This window comes from Amphiprion ocellaris, chromosome 3, assembly GCF_022539595.1.
Source record: "Amphiprion ocellaris isolate individual 3 ecotype Okinawa chromosome 3, ASM2253959v1, whole genome shotgun sequence".
Taxonomy (NCBI): Eukaryota; Metazoa; Chordata; class Actinopteri; family Pomacentridae; genus Amphiprion; species Amphiprion ocellaris.
In genome coordinates, this window is record NC_072768.1 from 16318412 (window position 1) to 16338086 (window position 19675).

Below are 19675 nucleotides of genomic sequence, written 5' to 3' on the forward strand. Positions count from 1 at the left end.
CATTTATTTTCCAATATTCAATGGAACGTTTCATTAGGCGTGACACATAAATGCATCTTTAAAGCAGATTGTGCCTCCTCCAGGAATGAAACATAATAATATGTCAGTTTTGCTTTCTTGCGTACTAAATTTCACATAAAAAATGACTCCAGCTCTTCCAATTGCAACCATTAACATCCTCAGTTCCCAAACGCTGATAGAGTGCTGTTAAAAAGAAAAGTGGTGTGACAGGGTCAGATGCATGTGTTTTTAATTTGCTGTGTTTTATTTATTTCCTTTATCTGATTGCTCTCCCTTGGGTTGCATTGTATGCCTTTAAATGTAATATTTTACCTTGGTTTCTGTGATTTTTCATTATTTTTAAATAAGATTGCTGTGAGAGTGTGTCTTACTAGACACTGGAAGGAGAAGGGAAGTGGTCCAGAGAGCTGAAGTGAGGGACAAGCAGCAGTCAGTGTTGCCATTTTTTTGCTGTTTGCTGTGTATTCGATTGAATATAGGTTGAAAAAGATTCAGAAATCATTGTATTCTGTTTTTATTTACATTTTACACAACATCCCAACTTTATTGGAATTGGCCTTCAGAGGTGTTGAATGGTTGCAGCATTTAGACTAATGGCTAAATAAGGCTTTTGTAAAACACATTTCTGGTAAATGCTGACAATGTCATCTCTTAGGGCAACTCAGAAAGATTCAAAGCTACTAGTTTCAACCCTAGAAACACCTGAAACACTACAACAGCAGAACAGTCAAACCTAATAGCTGAATCAGGTAGATGCACCTGGAGGCAGAGGTGTGTTGTATTGATGTAATTATGCACCAGCTGAACCATATCTTTGGCTGAAGCTCCTATGAGGGGTGGGCTGATAATCAGAAGCAAAAGATGTGCGATTTCTTCATCAACCTGCAGCAATTCTCCTTGATTGTTCAGACCAGTTAAATAGCAGCAGCTTCCACCAGCAGTCTATCAGGAGATCAGCAGCAGCAGAACCAATGGCTCTTGTGGATGCCTTCGTCGCAGCTCTGCTCTCTGGGCCCACTGCTGTGTTGCTGGCTGTTGTTCTGCTGCTTCTCCTCCATCTGGTCTCTGCTGCTTTCAGCTCTAAGGAACCACCAGGACCAAAGCCGCTGCCTCTGGTTGGAAACTTGCTGCAGCTGGACCTTCAGAGGCCTTACAGAAGCCTGTATGAGGTGAGGCACAGATTCACATACACAACACTTTCTGTGCTCTTATTTCATGACTCCAATAAGCTCAATGCATTTTTTTTGTTCTTCCAGCTCTCAAAGAAGTATGGATCTATGTTCACTGTTTACCTGGGACCCAAGAAAGTGGTGGTTCTGGCCGGGTACGAGGCAGTGAAAGCGGCTGTGGTTGGCTATGAGCGACGTGATTGTCCTTTGTTTAAGGATCTGAACCCAGGAGGTCATGGTGAGTGCTGCCCTTTAAAACACCTTTTATCCTGCTGTCACAAGTTATATCTGTTTGGTCTGAAGATTTTAACCGTTTCAGTCCTTTAAGTTTTATTGTTCAGAATCTCAAGATGTTTTGTTGAAACAGGGATTGTGTTGGCAAATGCCCTGAAAGACTTTGGTATGCCACGAAGTCTCTCTGAGGAGCAAATCTTGGAGGAATGTGGATATCTGATAGAAGTGTTTGAACAGCATGAAGGTACAGAGTTCTCTATTCTAATGTGATGCTCAGTCATAAAAGGTAAAGTAGGGTGTATTATTTTGACCCTCCTACCTTCAAATTTATTAACATCTTTGTCTTTTTGAAACTGGCCCTTTCAGTAACTGACCTGAAATTGGATAGTGTTATCTTTTAGGTGTTTTAATGGCTTTCTATTTCCAAGTACAAATTTTGTTGTCTCTAACATTTGGAATTAATAACAGTTTATCAAGAATAACAACATTATGTTCAAGGTCAATTTGACCCCAGGAAGAATAAACAATTTCAAAAGATTTAGGGCCCCAAAGTCTTAGAGTTTGTTTGTTTGTTTGTTTGTTTTTGGAAGATTCTATAATTGCTTGTTATAGTGACTTCAATATCATCCAAAACAACTGTGTAAAATGTTTATCTTGCATTTGAAACGGCTAAAAGCCTGGGGTCCAATTGATCCCAAAATCACTGATTTGTACAGGGCAGTGAAAACCTCATCCTGGTTTTATATTTACCCAGTTGTCCCTGTTAAATTAGGAATACTCATTAAATATGAAGAGAAATGATGCCTTTCAGAGACATTAAACATCAAATCAGGTTAAATTACCCCAAAGATAATAGGAGGGTTAAACTACACACTAAAGTGGCAAAATCAATAGTTGAAAGTTGTGTTTTTTTTTTTTTTTTTTTTTTTTTTTTTTTTTTTTTTTTTGTAGCCAGGTTAAGTTGGGAAGCTTTTTATTGTCACACAGTAGATTATATTCATGTTGCACTAAATAAATTTGTCACCATCACTTTACAGGGAACCCATTTGACACAACTGCTCCTGTGAATTATGCAGTTTCCAATGTTATCGCATCGATTGTGTACGGAAGCAGATTTGAATATGGAGATCCTCATTTCACAATCGTGGTGTGTGGAGTCACTGAGATGATCTCTTTGGCAGGTTCTGCAACAGTCCAGGTTGGTTCCATGTTGGCTTTTTAACTTACTGATTTACCAAGTCAATCCCAAATAGTTTAAAATGGACCCGTGCAGTCGAGCAGAAAGATAACCATGTGACGACAACCACATATTCGCAGTGCAAAGACATTATACAAAGTCAATTTTCACAAGATTTGAACTGTTGTTTAATTAAATATTACCCAAGAACAGAAATATTGACGTGTTGCTGAAGTCTATTTTTCAAACATCACATTTTTTCCTTCTTTGCACTGAGACTATCTTTAATGTTTATTTCTGAGGCAAAGTTAAAATGACAAATGCAGCTGCCTGTATAAAGCCACAAAATTACCCAATTTAGTATGGCAATAATGAATGTTTTTACTTGTCAAACACAGAAGTGCAAACTAGACGTTAGTTCAGTTTCATATGTAAGAATTCAGTCTGGTTGAAATAATCTTCTGCGCTTCCTCAGTTTTACAACATGTTTCCCAGACTGCTCCGCTGGATACGTCAAGCTATTGCAAAAACTGGTGGAAACGATGTCGGATTCATGAAGGATTTCGTGAAGCATCTGAAAAGGACGCTGAATCCAGACATGAGCCGAGGGTTTGTGGATTGTCTTCTGATCCGGCAGCAGGACGAACAGGTGAGTCTGTTTTTAATTAATGACGTTTCGGATTACATAGAGAGAAGAACTTTTTTATTTTTATTTTTTTTTTTTAAGATGAGGAGCAGGACCACACATCAACCACCCCACTTCCTGTTGTACGTGTCTATCTTTTCGTAGGAGGTCCGCTGGCCCGGGAGCCATTGCTGATCTCAGCTTGGTCATCAACATAATGATCCTTTGCATCCAATGAATCAAGGGTGTGGTCCTTGCTAGTGATATTTGTTTAATGATAAATGGATGTTCTTTCCTTTAGGACATGGGTGTTCCAGACTCTGTGTACACTGACCAGAACTTGGCGTCCTTGGTGGGTGACCTGTTTGCTACTGGAACCAACACATCTGCCACCCTGAGATGGGCGTTACTGTTTATGGCCAAAAATCCACAGATTCAAGGTGAGAGTTCAGAGATGATCTTCCTGAAGCAGAACATTTGGGATAATCTGTAATGTGGGAGCACTGCTGTGTTCACTAGGTTCATTTCCAGGATGTTCTCGGTCTATTTACTGCACACGCCCACTTTGTGTGCAAACTGGTTGATCCACTGAAGCCCAGTGATGCCCCACTGCATGCTGGTTTGTGGTGACTTTCTAACCAAACTAAAATCACAGAAAACTTCAGTAAGATTCTTTAGCAGCATCTGAACATTCTGTTTGCATTTAGACCCAGAAGACTGTATTTTTGGTAGTTCTTTATTTTTAATCTTTGTTCTCAGCATGAGTAATGAAGGTGAGTTGTCTGGTTCTGTGCAGACCAGGTCCAAGAGGAGCTGGACAGGGTGCTAGGACGTGGTTATATCTCTGTGGAGGACCGGCGGAAGCTTCCATTCACCAATGCTGTGATTCATGAGACCCAGAGGATGGTGAACATCGTCCCCATGGCCGTCCCTTACCAGACCACCCATGATGTCGCCTTCCAGGGATACTTTGTTCAACGGGTTTGTTTATGCATCTCTGAAAATTCCTCAAACTGTTTCAATTCTATCTTTGTCATTGTCAATATAACAGTGGAATTTTGTTCAAAGCATTTTCTGCATAGCCATAATACAATAATGTGCAAAAATGGTGCAAGACCTTCCTGAGTTATTCAGCGCAGGCATAAATGTAATAAGCAGTAACAATGGTACAGTTATGTGAGTGTTTAATGCAGAGTCCAGTTCTGAGACCTGCTCTACTTCCCACCTGCAGGGAACAACCGTGTTTTCTCTGCTGACTTCTGCCCTGTATGATGAGAGTGAATGGGAGACTCCACACACCTTCAATCCTGCTCATTTCCTCAATGAGGAGGGCAGATTCATCCAGCGTCGTGCCTTCATGGCCTTTGCCAGAGGTGAGACATATTTGCTGGAGCTGCTTCTTGAAGGAGTTTGCTGCTTGTAGGATCATGTTGAGCTTTTCTGGTCTTGCAGGTTGCAAGGTTTGTCTTGGAGAGAGTCTGGCCAGGATGGAGCTGTTCCTCTTCTTCACCTCCCTCCTGCAGCGCTTTCGCTTCACTGCTCCACCTGGGGTTCCAGAGGATGACCTGGATCTGACTCCAGCTGAAGGAGTTACTTCATCTCCTCCACTTCACCAGCTGTGTGCCATCGACCGCTGGAGATGAAAGATGGCTGCTCTTTTAAAAGTCTCCTTCATGACACGCACAAGCTAGCATGGAGACTACGTTTTAAATCAGGATTTAGAAGTTAATTTTAAATGTATAAGTGATTGAGAATTAATGATTTTAAAAGAAAGCCACTGTTTGTAGAATGTGGTCTTGGAGGTGAGGCTGTTTATTGCAGCTAACTGAAAATCCTTCAGCTTCCAGAAGAATTTAAGGTAGAATCTAAAGTTTTAATGTGGTAGAAGAAAAGAGCTGATTTTTATTGTTAAAACACACTAATGAATGTTACTGAAATGAACACAAGGTGCATGTAACCACAAATAACTGGTGTAATTCACTTCTGTTTGTCTGATCACATCATTGCACGATAATTGAATGTTCTTTGTTTTCTAGCTAGACTAATCCAATGTGCTGCACATGTCCAGATTTGGGTCACTGTGGATTTTAAACACTAATAAACTTTAATAGATTCTAACTCGAGTTTGTTTTATTTCTGCATATGGTGGAAATGGTTTAAGTAATACTCCCAGTTGCATAACTTATCATTTTGGACTCTATTTTGTCCAAACAGCACATAATCAAGTGCTGCACTGTTACAGAACATTTGTAAAAAGAAACTATATTAATGCTGCATTTCAATGCTGATTCTGTTATTTGTGTTAATGTGCATAACTCAATGGATGAGTCATGGATGCAGGTTTGGTTGAGACTCTGTAAAACAAGTGGCAAAGGTTCACCTAGAAACAATCTGATCAGAATCCAGACTTCAGCAAACTGACCTGGAGTTGTGGTTTCATATTTACTTTGTTTTATGAAGGTTTTTTTTTTTTTTCTTCCCTGTTGGTTACTATTTGCACCTGCAAATGTCATTGGCCTCCTGTGTTTGTGTTCTTTTGGTTTACCTGCTTCTGAATCCTGCGTCTCCTTGTCTGTCAGTATTTTTTTTCAGTCTGGATTTCTACAATTGGCCACAGAAGTGGATCTGTCTCTGATTTCTCAGCCTCCTTCCACTTGTTTCTCTGTTAACTCAGCAAGTTGGTGATTTTTGTGTTTGCATTAGTGTGTGTTGACTTTCTAACTTGTATTTACAACATTGTCCTGCAGTTTAAGTCTCCAGGTTGGTGTTCAGAGTCCTGAAAGGCTGTAATCAGTGACAGGTGAGCTTCATAGAGGTTTCTGTCAGCCAGAGAGGCTGAGCTGCTCCATCTGATGTTCTGCTCTTCTACCTGCTGTGTCCCAGCATGGAGTGTGAGGCTCTGTGCAGTGATGGTCAACGGAAAGTTCAAGTGTCTTGGGAGTCTTCAGCCCCTGAAAAGCAAGTTTGGCAGCAGCTACAAACTGCTGGCCTAAACCCAAATAGAAGCTGAGCTGGAGGACAGCGACCTGCTGCTGTTCAAAGACTTCATAGAGAACACCCTCCCAGGCAGGATACTGACGTGAACAACAGATTTAAACCTGTCTGTCTTCAGTCCAACAGCAACTACAGAGAACACAGAAATTTGAACTATGTCTTTGTCAGAATGATTGACATTTACACGCATCACTGTACTCGTCAACAGTGTTGAACATCTACTTCTTGGTAGTTAAATCATTTTCCTGCTCTGCATTAAATGGTTTCGTTTATCAAAAAATAATAAAGCACATCTGACTGAATTTTCACTCAGCTGAAGGATGAGCACTTGGGCAAAGGTACAGCACTTGGTCTCTACCTGGATCACCTGAGATACACCTCCCTCTAGTGGACAATACAGAGCACAGCAACTTTTTTCTCCTCTTCGTGCTGTTTCGACATGTTGTTCACCTAGTTTAGGTATTTTTCATTTCAAATTGAATCTGGATTTGTAAAATAATCACATTTTAAAGTTGTAAAGATTCAGACTAGTCATAAGGAGATCTTTTATTTCTAAGATTAAAACACTTTATAATATCTGTTCCTCTGTCCCACCTGAGAAAATGACTCAGATGACATCAGCTCATTAGAGTTTGGATGCTGCACATCTATAAAACCCTGTTAAAGTCAGAGAGTGAAGACAACCTATGGTGCAACGACACATTATTGGAAGTGTAGGATTCAGTGCTGGGAGCTTCAGGCTCATATGGTGACTTCTTTAGCCTAGCAGTTTGTATTTTTTTGTATATGGTTCCAGATTACCTGTTGTAGTTTGGGGGGGTCACTATTTAGTGACGTACACACCAGAGGCATGTGTGACAGATTGTTCCAGGGCACACAAATCTGAAGATGGTATGGTGTTCCACGCAGACTGTTGTTGTGAGAGTGTGTCTTACTAGACGCTGGAAGGAGAAGGGAAGTGGTCCAGAGAGCTGAAGTGAGGGACGAGCAGCAGTCGGTGTTGCCATTTTTTTTGCCGTTTGCTGTGTATTCGATTGAATATAGGTTGAAAAAGATTCACAAATCATTGTATTCTGTTTTTATTTACATTTTACACAACATCCCAACTTTATTGGAATTGGCCTTCAGAGGTGTTGAATGGTTGCAGCATTTAGACTAGTGGCTAAATAAGGCTTTTGTAAAACACATTTCTGGTAAATGCTGACAATGTCATCTCTTAGGGCAACTCAGAAAGATTCAAAGCTACTAGTTTCAACCCTAGAAACACCTGAAACACTACAACAGCAGAACAGTCAAACCTAATAGCTGAATCAGGTAGATGCACCTGGAGGCAGAGGTGTGTTGGATTGATGTAATTATGCACCAGCTGAACCACATCTTTGGCTGAAGCTCCTATGAGGGGTGGGCTGATAATCAGAAGCAAAAGATGTGCGATTTCTTCATCAACCTGCAGCTGCAGCAATTCTCCTTGATTGTTCAGACCAGTTAAATAGCAGCAGCTTCCACCAGCAGTCTATCAGGAGATCAGCAGCAGCAGAAACAATGGCTCTTGTGGGTGCCTTCATCGTCGTTCTGCTTGCCTTGCCCACTGCTGTGCTGCTGGCTGTTGTTCTGCTGCTTCCCCTGCTTCTCCTCTATCGGTCCTCTGCTGCTTCCAGCTCTGAGGAACTATGTAAGGAACCACCAGGACCAAAGCCGCTGCCTCTGGTTGGAAACTTGCTGCAGCTGGACCTTCAGAGGCCTTACAGAAGCCTGTATGAGGTGAGGCACAGATTCAAAACATTTCCTGTACTTTTATTTCATGACTCTAATAAACTAACTGCGTTCTTTTGTTCTTCCAGCTCTCAAAGAAGTATGGATCTGTATTCACGGTTTACCTGGGACCCAAAAAAGTGGTGGTTCTGGCCGGCTACGAGGCAGTGAAAGCAGCTGTGGTCGGCTATGAGCGACGTGATTTTCCTTGGTTTAAGGATCTGAACCCACTACCTCATGGTGAGTGCTGCCCTTTAAAACGCCTTTTATCCTGCAGTCACAAGTTATATCTGTTTGGTCTGAAGATTTTACCTGTTTCTCAGTCTTATAAGTTGTGTTATTTAGAATCGCAGGATTTTTCTATGTAATGTGACGATTTGTTTAACAGAATTCGCATATGTATGCGCCCTCAAAAACTATGGGTTGCCACGATGTTTCTTGGAGGAAATAATCTTGCGGGAAAGTGATCATCTGGAGGACATGTTTATACAGCATGAAGGTACAGTGTTCTCTATAATGTGATGCACTGTAATAAAAGGTAAAGTAGCGGGTGTATTATTTTTACCCTCCTACCTTCAAATTTACTAACCTCTTTGTTTTTTGAAAGCACTCTCAATAAAACAACCCACTCCCTTCATACATCTAGAATGCTTGTCAGTGACTGACCTAAAATTGGATGGTTGTCTTTTTGGTGTTTCAATGGATTTATATTTCAGAGTACATATTTTTGTTATCTATACCGTTTGGAATGGAAAAACGGTTTCTGTTATCAAGAACAGAAACATTATGTTAAAGATAAATTTGGCCTCAGGAAGAATGAACACAATTTCAAATGCTTTAGGGCCCTAAAGTTGTGTTTGTGTGTTTTTTTTTTGTTTGTTTTTTTTTAAAAATTATATAATTGTGTGTTATAGTGACCTCAATATGATCCAAAACAAAATTGTGTAAAATGTTTCTTTTTTTTTTTTCTTTTTTTTTTTTTTTTTTTATACAGCTAAAAGCTTGGTGTCAAACTGATCCCAAAGACCACTGATGTGTACAGGACAGTGAAAACATCATATTAGTTATATATTTACCCCGTTGTCCCCATAAAATTGGGAAAATTCATTAAATATGAAAGGGGGAAAAAAATTATGCTAATGATTTATTTAGATGTTAAACACTGAATCAGGTCAAACTGACCCCAAAGATTATAGGAGGGTTAAACTACACACTAAACACTATGGTAAAATCAATAGTTTAAATTTTTATTTTTATATATATATATATATATATATATATATATATATATATATATATATATATATATATATATATATATATATATATATATATATATATATATATATATATATATATATATATGTGTATGTATGTGTATGTATGTGTATGTATGTGTATGTATGTGTATGTATGTGTATGTATGTATGTATGTATATATATATATATATATATATATATATATATATATATATATATATATATATATATATTTTGCCAGGTTAAGTTAGGAAGTTTTGTTTTTTTTTTTTTTCTCCATTGTCACACAATAGATTATATTCATGTTGCACTAAATAAATTTGTCACCATCACTTTACAGGGAACCCATTTGACACAACTGATCATGTGAATTATGCAGTTTCCAATGTTGTTGCGGCGATTGTGTACAGAGGGAGACTTGAATATGAAGATCCTCGATTCAAAAATGTCATGTCTAGAGTCACTCAGATGACATCTTTCGCAGGTTGTGCAACAGTCCAGGTGGGTTCCATGTTGGCTTTTTGACTTATTGATTTATAAAATTAATCCAACACCGAGTTTAAGTAGTCAATAAAATGGGCCAGTGCGGTCGAGCAGAAAGATAACCATGTGATGACAACCACATGTTCAGTGAAAAAAAAAAACAAAAACATTGTACAAAGTAAATTTTTCGCAAGATTTGAGCTCTTGTTTAATTAAATATTACCCAAGAACAGAAATATTCAGTTATGAAAATGTTGCTGAGGTCTTTTTTTTTTTTTTTTTTTTTTTTTTTTTTCCCCAAATGTCTCATTTTTCCTTTTTTTGCATCTTCAATCATTTCTGAGGCAAACTTAACATGACAAATAACACAATTTACTGTAGCAATAATGAATGCTTTTACTTGTCGAACACAGAATTGCAAACTAGAATTTAGTTCAGCTTCACATTTAAGAATTCAATCTCCTTGGGATAATCGTCTTTGTACTTCCTCAGTTTTACAACATGTTTCCCAGAATGCTCCACTGGATCAAAAACCTTCAAGCTATTATAAAAGCTAATGAAAACGATGCCAGATTCATGAAGGATTTCTTGATGCATCTGAAAGAGACGCTGAGCATGGCAAGGTGGCGAGGGTTGCTGGATGCTTTTCTGATCCGGCAGCAAGAAGAACTGGTGAGTCTTTGTTTTTTAATGACTGATATTTTGGATTACATGGAGATAAATTATTATTATTATTTTTTTTTTTTAAGATGAGGTTCAGGAGCAGGACCACACCTCAATCACCCCCTTTCCTGTTGTACATGTATATCTTTTCCTAGGAGGTCCGCTGGCCCGGGAGCCGCTGCTGAGCTCAGCTCCGTCATCAACATAATGATCCTTTGCATCCAATAAACAACCAAGCTTTGAGTCAAGGGTTTGGTCCTTGCTAGTGAGATTTGTTTAATGATAAATGGATGTTTTTTTCTTTTAGGAGGAGGGTAATCCAGACGGTCTGTACTCTGACGAGAAATTGGTGCCCTTTGTGGGGAACCTGTTTGCTACTGGAACCAACACATCTGCCACCCTGAGATGGGCGTTCCTGTTTATGGCCAAATATCCACAGATTCAGGGTGAGAGTTCAGAGAGTAGATCCTCCCGAAGCAGAACATTTGGGATAATCATGTGGGAGCACTGCTGTGTCCACTTGGTTCATTTCCAGGATGTTCTCGGTCTATTTACTGCACACGCCCACTTTGTGTGCAAACTGGTTGATCCACTGAAGCCCAGTGATGCCCCACTGCACACTGTGGTTTGTGGTGAGTTTGTAAGTCACAGAACGCTTCAATAAGATTCTTTAACAGCATCTGAACATCCTGTTCACTTTTAGATCCAGAAGAATCTCTATTTTCAGTAGATCTTTATTTTTAATCTTTGTTCTCAGCATGAGTAATGAAGGTGAGTTGTCTGGTTCTGTGCAGACCAGGTCCAGGAGGAGCTGGACAGGGTGCTAGGAAGAGCTTATGTCTCTATGGAGGACCGGAGGAAGCTTCCATTCACCAATGCTGTGGTTCATGAGACCCAGAGGATGGTGAACATCGTCCCCATGGCCGTCCCTTACCAGGCCTGCCGGAACGGCATCTTCAAGGGATACATCATTGAACGGGTTTGTTTATGCATCTCTGAAAATTCCTCAAACTGTTTCAATTCAATCTTTGTCATTGTCAATATAACAATGGAATTTTGTTCAAAGCATTTGCTGCATAGCCATAACAGAATAAAGTACCAAAATAGTTCAAGATCTTTCTCCCAGTCCCATAAACACCCATTGTGTAAAATAACGCAATAATATACAATTAATTATTCAGAGCAGGCATAAATGTAATAAGCAGTAACAATGGCACAGTTATGTGAGTGTTTAATGCAGAGTCCAGTTCTGAGACCTGCTCTACTTCCCACCTGCAGGGAACAACCGTGTTTTCTCTGCTGACTTCTGCCCTGTATGATGAGAGTGAATGGGAGACTCCACACACCTTCAATCCTGCTCATTTCCTCAATGAGGAGGGCAGATTCATCCAGCGTCGTGCCTTCGTGGCCTTTTCCAAAGGTGAGACATATTTGCTGAAGCTGCTTCTTGAAGGAGTTTGCTGCTTGTAGGATCATGTTGAGCTTTTCTGGTCTTGCAGGTTGCAAGGTTGATCTTAGCGAGAATCTGGGCATCTTGGAGCTGTTCCTCTTCTTCACCTCCCACCTGCAGCGCTTTCGCTTCACTGCTCCACCTGGGGTTTCAGAGGATGACCTGGATCTGACTCCAGCTGAAGGAGTTACTTCATCTCCTCCACCTCACCAGCTGTGTGCCATCGACCGCTGGAGATGAAAGATGGCTGCTCTTTTAAAAGTCTCCTTCATGACACGCACAAGCTAGCATGGAGACTACGTTTTAAATCAGGATTTAGAAGTTGATTTTAAATGTATAAGTGATTGAGAATTAATGATTTTAAAAGAAAGCCACTGTTTGTAGAATGTGGTCCTGGAGGTGAGGCTGTTTATTGCAGCTAACTGAAAATCCTTCAGCTTCCAGAAGAATTTAAGGTAGAATCTAAAGTTTTAATGTGGTAGAAGAAAAGAGCTGATTTTTATTGTTAAAACACACTAATGAATGTTACTGAAATGAACACAAGGTGCATGTAACCACAAATAACTGGTGTAATTCACTTCTGTTTGTCTGATCACATCGTTGCACGATAATTTAATGTTCTTTGTTTTCTAGCTAGACTAATCCAATGTGCTGCACATGTCCAGATTTGGGTCACTGTGGATTTTAAACACTAATAAACTTTAATAGATTCTAACTTGAGTTTGTTTTAATTCTGCATATGGTTTAAGTAATATTCCCAGTTGTGTAACATTTAATTTTAGGCTCCATTTTGTCCAAATAACAAGTAATGCACTTTTTCAGAAAAGATTGTTTTGTAAGAAGAAAACCTGTATAAAAGTAAGTGACTGAGTCCCATGAAAGCAGGTTTGGTTGAGAATCTGTAAAATGGGTGACAAAGGTTGATCAGGAAAAACCTGATTAGACTTTAGCCAACTGACCTGCACCTGGAATTGTTCTGGTTTCAGATTTACTTTCGTTTCATGAAGGCTTTCTCTGCTGGTTGGTCTGTTTTCACCTGTGTCACTGGCCTCCTGTATTTGTGTGGTCTATCTGTTCACCAGCTTGTTCTGAATCCCGTGTCTCTTTCTTCAGCTGGATTTTCTTTTTTCTTTTAGTCTGGTTAATCTCTGGATTTTTATAATTGGCCACAGAAGTGGATCTGTCTCTGATTTCTCAGCCTGCTTCCACTTGTTTCTCTGTAAACTCAGCAAGTTGGTGATTTTTGTGTTTGCATTAGTGTGTGTTGACTTTCTAACTTGTATTTACAACATTGTCCTGCAGTTTAAGTCTCCAGGTTGGTGTTCAGAGTCCTGAAAGGCTGTAATCAGTGACAGGTGAGCTTCATAGAGGTTTCTGTCAGCCAGAGAGGCTGAGCTGCTCCATCTGATGTTCTGCTTTTCTACCTGCTGTGTCCCAGCATGGAGTGTGAGGCTCTGTGCAGTGATGGTCAACGCACAGTTCAAGTGTCTTGGGAGTCTTCAGCAGCTATAAACTGCTGGCCAAAACCCAAGTAGAAGCTGAGCTGGAGGACGGCGACCTGCTGCTGTTCAAAGACTTCATAGGGAACACCCTCTCAGGTAGGATACTGACGTGAACAACAGATTTAAACCTGTCTGTCTTCAGTCCAACAGCAACTACAGAGAACACAGAAATTCGAACTACGTCTTTGTCAGAATGATTGACATTTACACACATCACTGTAGTCGTCAAGTGTCAAACATCTACTTAACAGAGTTAAATCATTTTCCTGCTCTACATTAAACAGTTTATCAACAAAGAACAAAGCAGATCTAACTGTGAATTTTCACTCAGCAGGAACTCAGCTGAAGTATGAGCACCTGGGCAAAGGTACAGCACTTGGTCTCTACCTGGATCACCCGAGATACACCTCCCTCTAGTGGACAACAGAGCACGGTAACTTTTTTTCGCATCCTCTTCATGCTGTTTTGGCATGTTGTTCACCTAGTTTAGGTGTTTTTCATTTCAAGTTGAGTCAGTCAGGATTTGTAAAATAATCATGTTTTAAAACGGTCAAGACTCAGATTAGTCATAAGGAGATCTTTTATTTCTAGGATTAAAACACTTTATAATGTCTGTTCCTCTGTCACGTCTCAGAAAATGACTCAGATGACATCGACTCATTAGTTTAAATGCTGCGCATTTATAAAACCCCGTTAAAGTCAGAGAGTGAAGACAAACTATGGTGCAACGACACATTATTGGAAGTGTAGGATTCAGTGCTGGGGAGCTTCAGGCTCATATGGCGACTAAACCTTTTGGTATCTCAGCCTCTGCATCATCAGTTCTGTTTTCTTTTTCTCTTGTGGGTCCACAAACTTTATTGAAGTGAACTTTTCATTGTTTCAAATAATCATCTACAAAAGATCATATCTACACAAATCAGCTGCCACTTGTTCAGCTGAATATTGTGATAGAAAAATATAGAACTAGTGCATTTTACATTTTTTCTTTTTTGTTTCTTTAGCCTAGTAGTTTGTATTTTTTTGCATATGGTTCCAGATTACCTGTTGTAGCAGGGGGGTCAATAATTAGTTACGCACACACCATTGGCATGTGTGACAGATTGTTGCAGGGGACACAAATCTGAAGAAGGTATGGTGTTCCACGCAGACCTTCCAAAGCCTTTTGGCGGCATGATTGGCAAGTTAGTTGTGCTTTCAAACTGCTCAAACTCACCAGGGCTGATTTTGATGTAAACGTTGTAGAAGAAGAAATGCATATTAAATGTAATGTGATAAAATTATCTAGATGCAAAAAAACTGGTACTGCTTAAAAGATTCAGACACGGAAGATAAAAGAAGATGTAACAACCAAGTTTATTTTATGATACACTGCCTACATTATCATAAATAAACAGATTAAAAATCCTTACCCACATATCCCCTGTCATTTCTGTCCATTGTGGGAGAGCTGCCTGATGATGAATAACTTGTGTTAAGTCTGCAAGGTTCAGATTAAGATACAGTATGACTTGCATGTATTACATATTGCTTTACATTGTTACCTTAAAATGTGCTATAAAAAGTTGAACACGCCACTTTAGAAAAATATCAAAATAGAAACCAAACCCCAAAGAAATCTTCTTACCCCCACCGTCATCTCCAGTGAATGCTTCCTCTCTCCCAGCGGGTACAAAACCCCATTCAGAGAAGCCTACAGTGTCTTTACTAGTAGTAATTTTGCCCAGGCAGAAGAATAGTCATAACATTAAATGGGTAAACTGGAACAAAAGGATTTACTTTCTCCATGTGTCTTCTTTGCAGATCTGCCATGTCTGAACACATGCAGTCAGTGAGGTGGGCTATGTGGGTGCACTGCAACAGCCAGTCCAGTATACAGGACTGAAGGATCAGAAATCTTATAAAAACAACAAATAAAGAAAAGCACAAGAGCACTAAAATTCAACGCATGTAAACTCAAATGGGCAGTGTGGCAGGGGTGGGGGAAAAAAATCAATAGTCTCTGATCAAATGCTGCAATTTTAGTTTCCTCATCAAGTATTTGACAAATAAAATGGTAGACGACGCCAAAAAGCTTTTCCATTTAAAATATTCAGTTTTTTTAAATTGACATTGTTGACAAAAGATGCCCAAAGTACAGTAATTTCTCTACCTCAATCCATTGACCATAAAATCATGATTGCAAAACATAGAATCCTAATTTGAGCCGTGATCACAGAGCCCCATATGAGCTTTTTCAAGCAGCAATCAGCCATTGGAAAAAAAAAAGAAAAAGTTTATACTTCAAGTTGAATGTGGGCTGATTTTCCTCATGCAGTGATGTGTCCTGATTACACCATACGTCTCCTCCCAGCACAGACCACATTTAAAAAGTTTGAGCTGAATCAACCTGAGCACCATAGAAATAATGAATCACTCTACCTAAAATCTATAGCTATGGAGCAAATTTTGAAATTCAATGAGAAACACATGTAGACATTCTGGTGTTAGTAGAAGCTCTGCTTTGTGCTTGAAATAAGTGGGAGGGCACTAAGTGCTAACGGTGTCCAGGCACTTCACCATCGGAAAAACACCTGGCACAGAGCATTAGAGAAAAACTACAGTATGGCCTTCGAAAACTACAACCATGCATGGATAAACTGGCCTCTCCGTTCTGCACTCGTTTCTACATATAAGGGTTAAATACACACAAAGACACAAACAATTCACAGATTAAACTCAACATTAAAATTAGTCTCTTCTGACTGCCACATAACAGTGTTATCCAGAAGCTACTGTTTGAGTACACCTCCCTCTGGTGGTGGGAGGAGAGCTGGAGTTCAGCAAGGGGAAAGTTTATTGTTCCAATTAAAACTGTGTCCTTTGTCCAAACATGTAGGAAAAGAGAAGAGGTGAGCCAGGTTTACTGCTTGAGTCGTGGTGTGCTGTGGCAGGGAGGTGGTGTGGGCATGGCGAGGGACTGCTGAGGGTCTTTACTCTCCGATGCTCTCCTGAGCACCGCTGCTGCCGATGCCCAGGTAGGCGGCTGCCTTGTCCACAGTGCCTTGGAGTGGGACGATCACGCTGTCCAGGACGCCTCTGAGGGTGTTGATCTGATCGGAATCCAGGTTCTGGTAGGCATAGTAGAGAGAACCACACACCACGACAAGGAGCAGGAGCTTAAGCAACAGGGACAGGAAGCCTCGTCGGACAGGTGCTTTGCCAGTCGAAACCTTGCTGCCCGGTCGGGACAAAGACTCGGAGTAAGAGCGGCTCTCGGTGTGGACACTGTGCTGGACACGGGACTCATCCAGCCAGTACTCACTTGGTTTTACAGGCCGACCGGCTGCACCTCTGATTGGACGTCTGCAGGTTGCACTGATTAGACAAACAATGAAATTGACTTTCAGGTTAGATTGAAAACCAATAAATAAATCCTCAGTCAAAGTCCAATCGCCTGTTTTTTCTACCGCTCAGAACCACATCTCACTATCTTTTACTGCATATTAAGTTTGCTTACTCATCACAGACTTGTTGCATCTGCCAGTTTAAACCAAACTTTAAGGAGCTTTATAGATAATATGGTCTCTAATGTTGCCTTCAAATCTAGCAAGAGGAGTGTCTTCAAAGTTATATTTACATAGTTGAGAATTAACTTCCACACTCAACTACTTTTTAGGACATTTGACATTTTAGTTATATAGTTCCTTGAATATTTCCAAATACACAACTCACATATTTGACTAAGTGTGAGCATCTTGACACGAGGAAAAATAATTAACAAGTCAATAATGACCACGGCTTACCTGATACCCGTTGGTGTGCTTATTTCATTGGCAAGGATATCTTCAACAACACTCTCACTGGCCTTTTTAGGGGTCTCTTCAGTAATTATCTCCTCTACCACCTGTCAGGATATATTAAGACATGGTCATACAAACTGAAACTATACTCAGATCACCAAAATCAGGAATGGCAAAATGTGCCTCACCTTGGTTTGTCTTCTGCTGCTGGTTCTGACAGTGACAGGAGCTTTTCCTCTGCTCCTCACAGGCTTCTCTACCACAGGAACTGGCTCTGGCTCAGCAGCAGCAATCTCCTCTGAAAAAACAGTTTGAGTGAAGAACTGTGGACTATGGCGATATTAGAACAGCAATCAGTGTTTGGCAGCACTTAACCAAGGCATGACGCAACTGATTTTGAAATTTTTGCAGAAAAAAAAGAAGAAGTATGCTTTATAACATACTAATATATTTAATCAAATTGATTTTGTCCTTTCAAATCCAGTATAATTTGAAAACATCACCAGTAATGTGTAGTCACAGCTCACCATCTTCTTTGTCGCTGTACTGGTCAGAGTTTGTATTGCCGTTCTGGTTACTGTCTGCCTTGGGGAGAGCTGTGACATCTGTAGGAGCTTCAGGTTCGGCTGGAGGCTGGTCCAAAAGCTTCTGCAGCTTCTTCTCGTACAGCTTCCGGGTAGAGGCTGAGTGGACAGAAAAAGAGGCACAAAAGAGAATATAATATTTACTAACTATGATACTTTCACTCCAGCAGAATTAATATATTCTTGCTCATTTAAATCTAAACATGAAAACATCATAACCATATCCAGAAGTAGAGGACTCAAAAATGTCTTATGTGCAATACTCTGATAAATGGAGTAGTTTTGGCATTTTTTCAAACCTATCAGGACTTTATGGGGGCGTAAGTTTCTACTTTGTTTACCCTCGACGATGGCGATAACTCTATTGGTCTCAGTATCAATAGAACTATGGTTGAAACTTCAACCAAGAAATTACAGAATTTATCCTGACACAAACAGCTATGTTTGATAAACTTTACTGAAGCAAGCATGAAATGTTTTATTCAATGTAAACTGCTTTGCAACTTTTCTCTATGAAGTGCCACATGAATAACAATAATATATATACATATGTTTGCATCTTTGATGTTGTGTTAAGGGTAAGACGTGCATCCAGGAACTCACCAACAATAGGTCCTGACTCCACACCATGCTTGGCCAGCTGCTGTTTTAAATCTTCATCAGTGAGATCTGTCACCTCCACCTCCTCTGTGCGAGGCTTATCTGTCTTTTTGGTAGCTTTCTGCAAAAAGATCCAAAAATGCATCAAACATTGCGATAGGATTAACACCCATAAAGGTGCTGCATCAGTCCAAACAGACGCATGGTTACTATCACACACTTACAAATTCGATTGAACAAAAACTTACTCTTCCAGACCGACTTTTGTTAGACACCACGGGGGCAGGTAACTCTTCGTCGCTGGAGAAAGTGTCTGCAGGTGGGCTTTTCTTGTTATTCAGTATGGTTAAGTTTTTCAGGTACAGCTGCACGTACACTTCTTTTTTATGCTCACCGCTGGGAAGTGGCACATTGTTTGCTGTAAGCTCATTCTTCAGCTTATCTTTCGTGAGAACCGACGGGTCTTCCAGGAATTCTGCCATGCTAACTTTAAAAAAAAAAAAAAAACAACGATGTGAGGTTTTTTATTGTCGCTACTTGCAGCTAACGGAAATCAGCTCGTTAACTGAGCCGCTACAAACAACAACACCGGGAACGTGACCGAATCGCGCTGTTGTCAAACAGAAGTGGCGCCTACCCGCTGCCGACAAAGCTAGCAGGACAGAAGCGGTTTCTTCAAATAAACGTCCAGTCCTGCGTGTTAGCCTAGTGGCAGAAATACTTACAGGTAGCTTAGATTTTTCAAAAACAGATACACGCGTGTGCTGTGAATGAAACAAATGCAAAAATCTATATTAACCAGCTGTAAATTGACTGAATTAGCTTAGCTTCTAACCGGTCCACTTGCTTCTGTCTGTCCGCGGTCGCAACAGGGCCAAACACCAAGCAGCGCCGCTATTGGCTGAAGGTCCGCAGTAAGCTGCGCTCTGATTGGCCTGCTATGAATGGAACGCTGGCAGGCCGCCGCCACAAAGAAACCGCAGGCTGTGTGTTTTAGATAACAGCTTTGCACAAATCCTGACGAACGCATTTGCACAATTGTTTTAATTTACAGAGGTTATTGACAGTGTGATGTAATATCGCAGACAAATGTGAGTTTAAGTCCCTAATCTGAGTCGCATTAAGTGAAGAGGGAACAATGTTAATGGCGGTTTAATGGCACTGACGGTTGCTCACGTTTATACAGCTGCAGTTTCAGGTTAATGGCAGGATTTTGGTCCAATCCTCAATAATTGATAACGGCTAGCACTTATTGATGTTAACTACGGTGTCTCTAACGATTTATTTTTGGCACAATGCGTTATGAACGAATGTTAAGCAATTAATATGAAATCTGCTGTTGTAACAGAAGAGGGCAGTGTAACCACATTATTGGAAAG

The 19675-nt window shown here is 40.2% G+C and overlaps 2 protein-coding genes across 2 annotated transcripts; one reads left to right on the forward strand and one right to left on the reverse strand.

Annotated features, from left to right (window-relative positions):
- The first annotated feature begins 945 nt into the window (after nt 1-945).
- LOC111566777 (uncharacterized) lies at nt 946-12543 on the forward strand. The gene is made up of 18 exons (XM_055009187.1): nt 946-1190; nt 1278-1428; nt 1558-1668; nt 2462-2622; nt 3077-3250; nt 3528-3666; nt 4023-4207; nt 4458-4599; nt 4679-4867; nt 7641-7981; nt 8062-8212; nt 8361-8471; nt 9573-9733; nt 10208-10387; nt 10686-10824; nt 11173-11357; nt 11657-11798; nt 11878-12543. Exons 1-18 carry the CDS (start codon nt 993-995, stop codon nt 12066-12068), a joined length of 3051 nt encoding a protein of 1016 aa, XP_054865162.1. The 5' UTR covers nt 946-992; the 3' UTR covers nt 12069-12543.
- A 2124-nt stretch (nt 12544-14667) lies between these two features.
- tmpob (thymopoietin b) lies at nt 14668-19170 on the reverse strand. Its single transcript, XM_035946925.2, has 6 exons — nt 18545-19170; nt 18300-18417; nt 17640-17795; nt 17301-17410; nt 17116-17216; nt 14668-16687 (listed from the first exon to the last, which is right to left on the reverse strand). Exons 1-6 carry the CDS (start codon nt 18776-18778, stop codon nt 16303-16305), a joined length of 1104 nt encoding a protein of 367 aa, XP_035802818.1. The 5' UTR covers nt 18779-19170; the 3' UTR covers nt 14668-16302.
- Nucleotides 19171-19675: the final 505 nt, after the last annotated feature.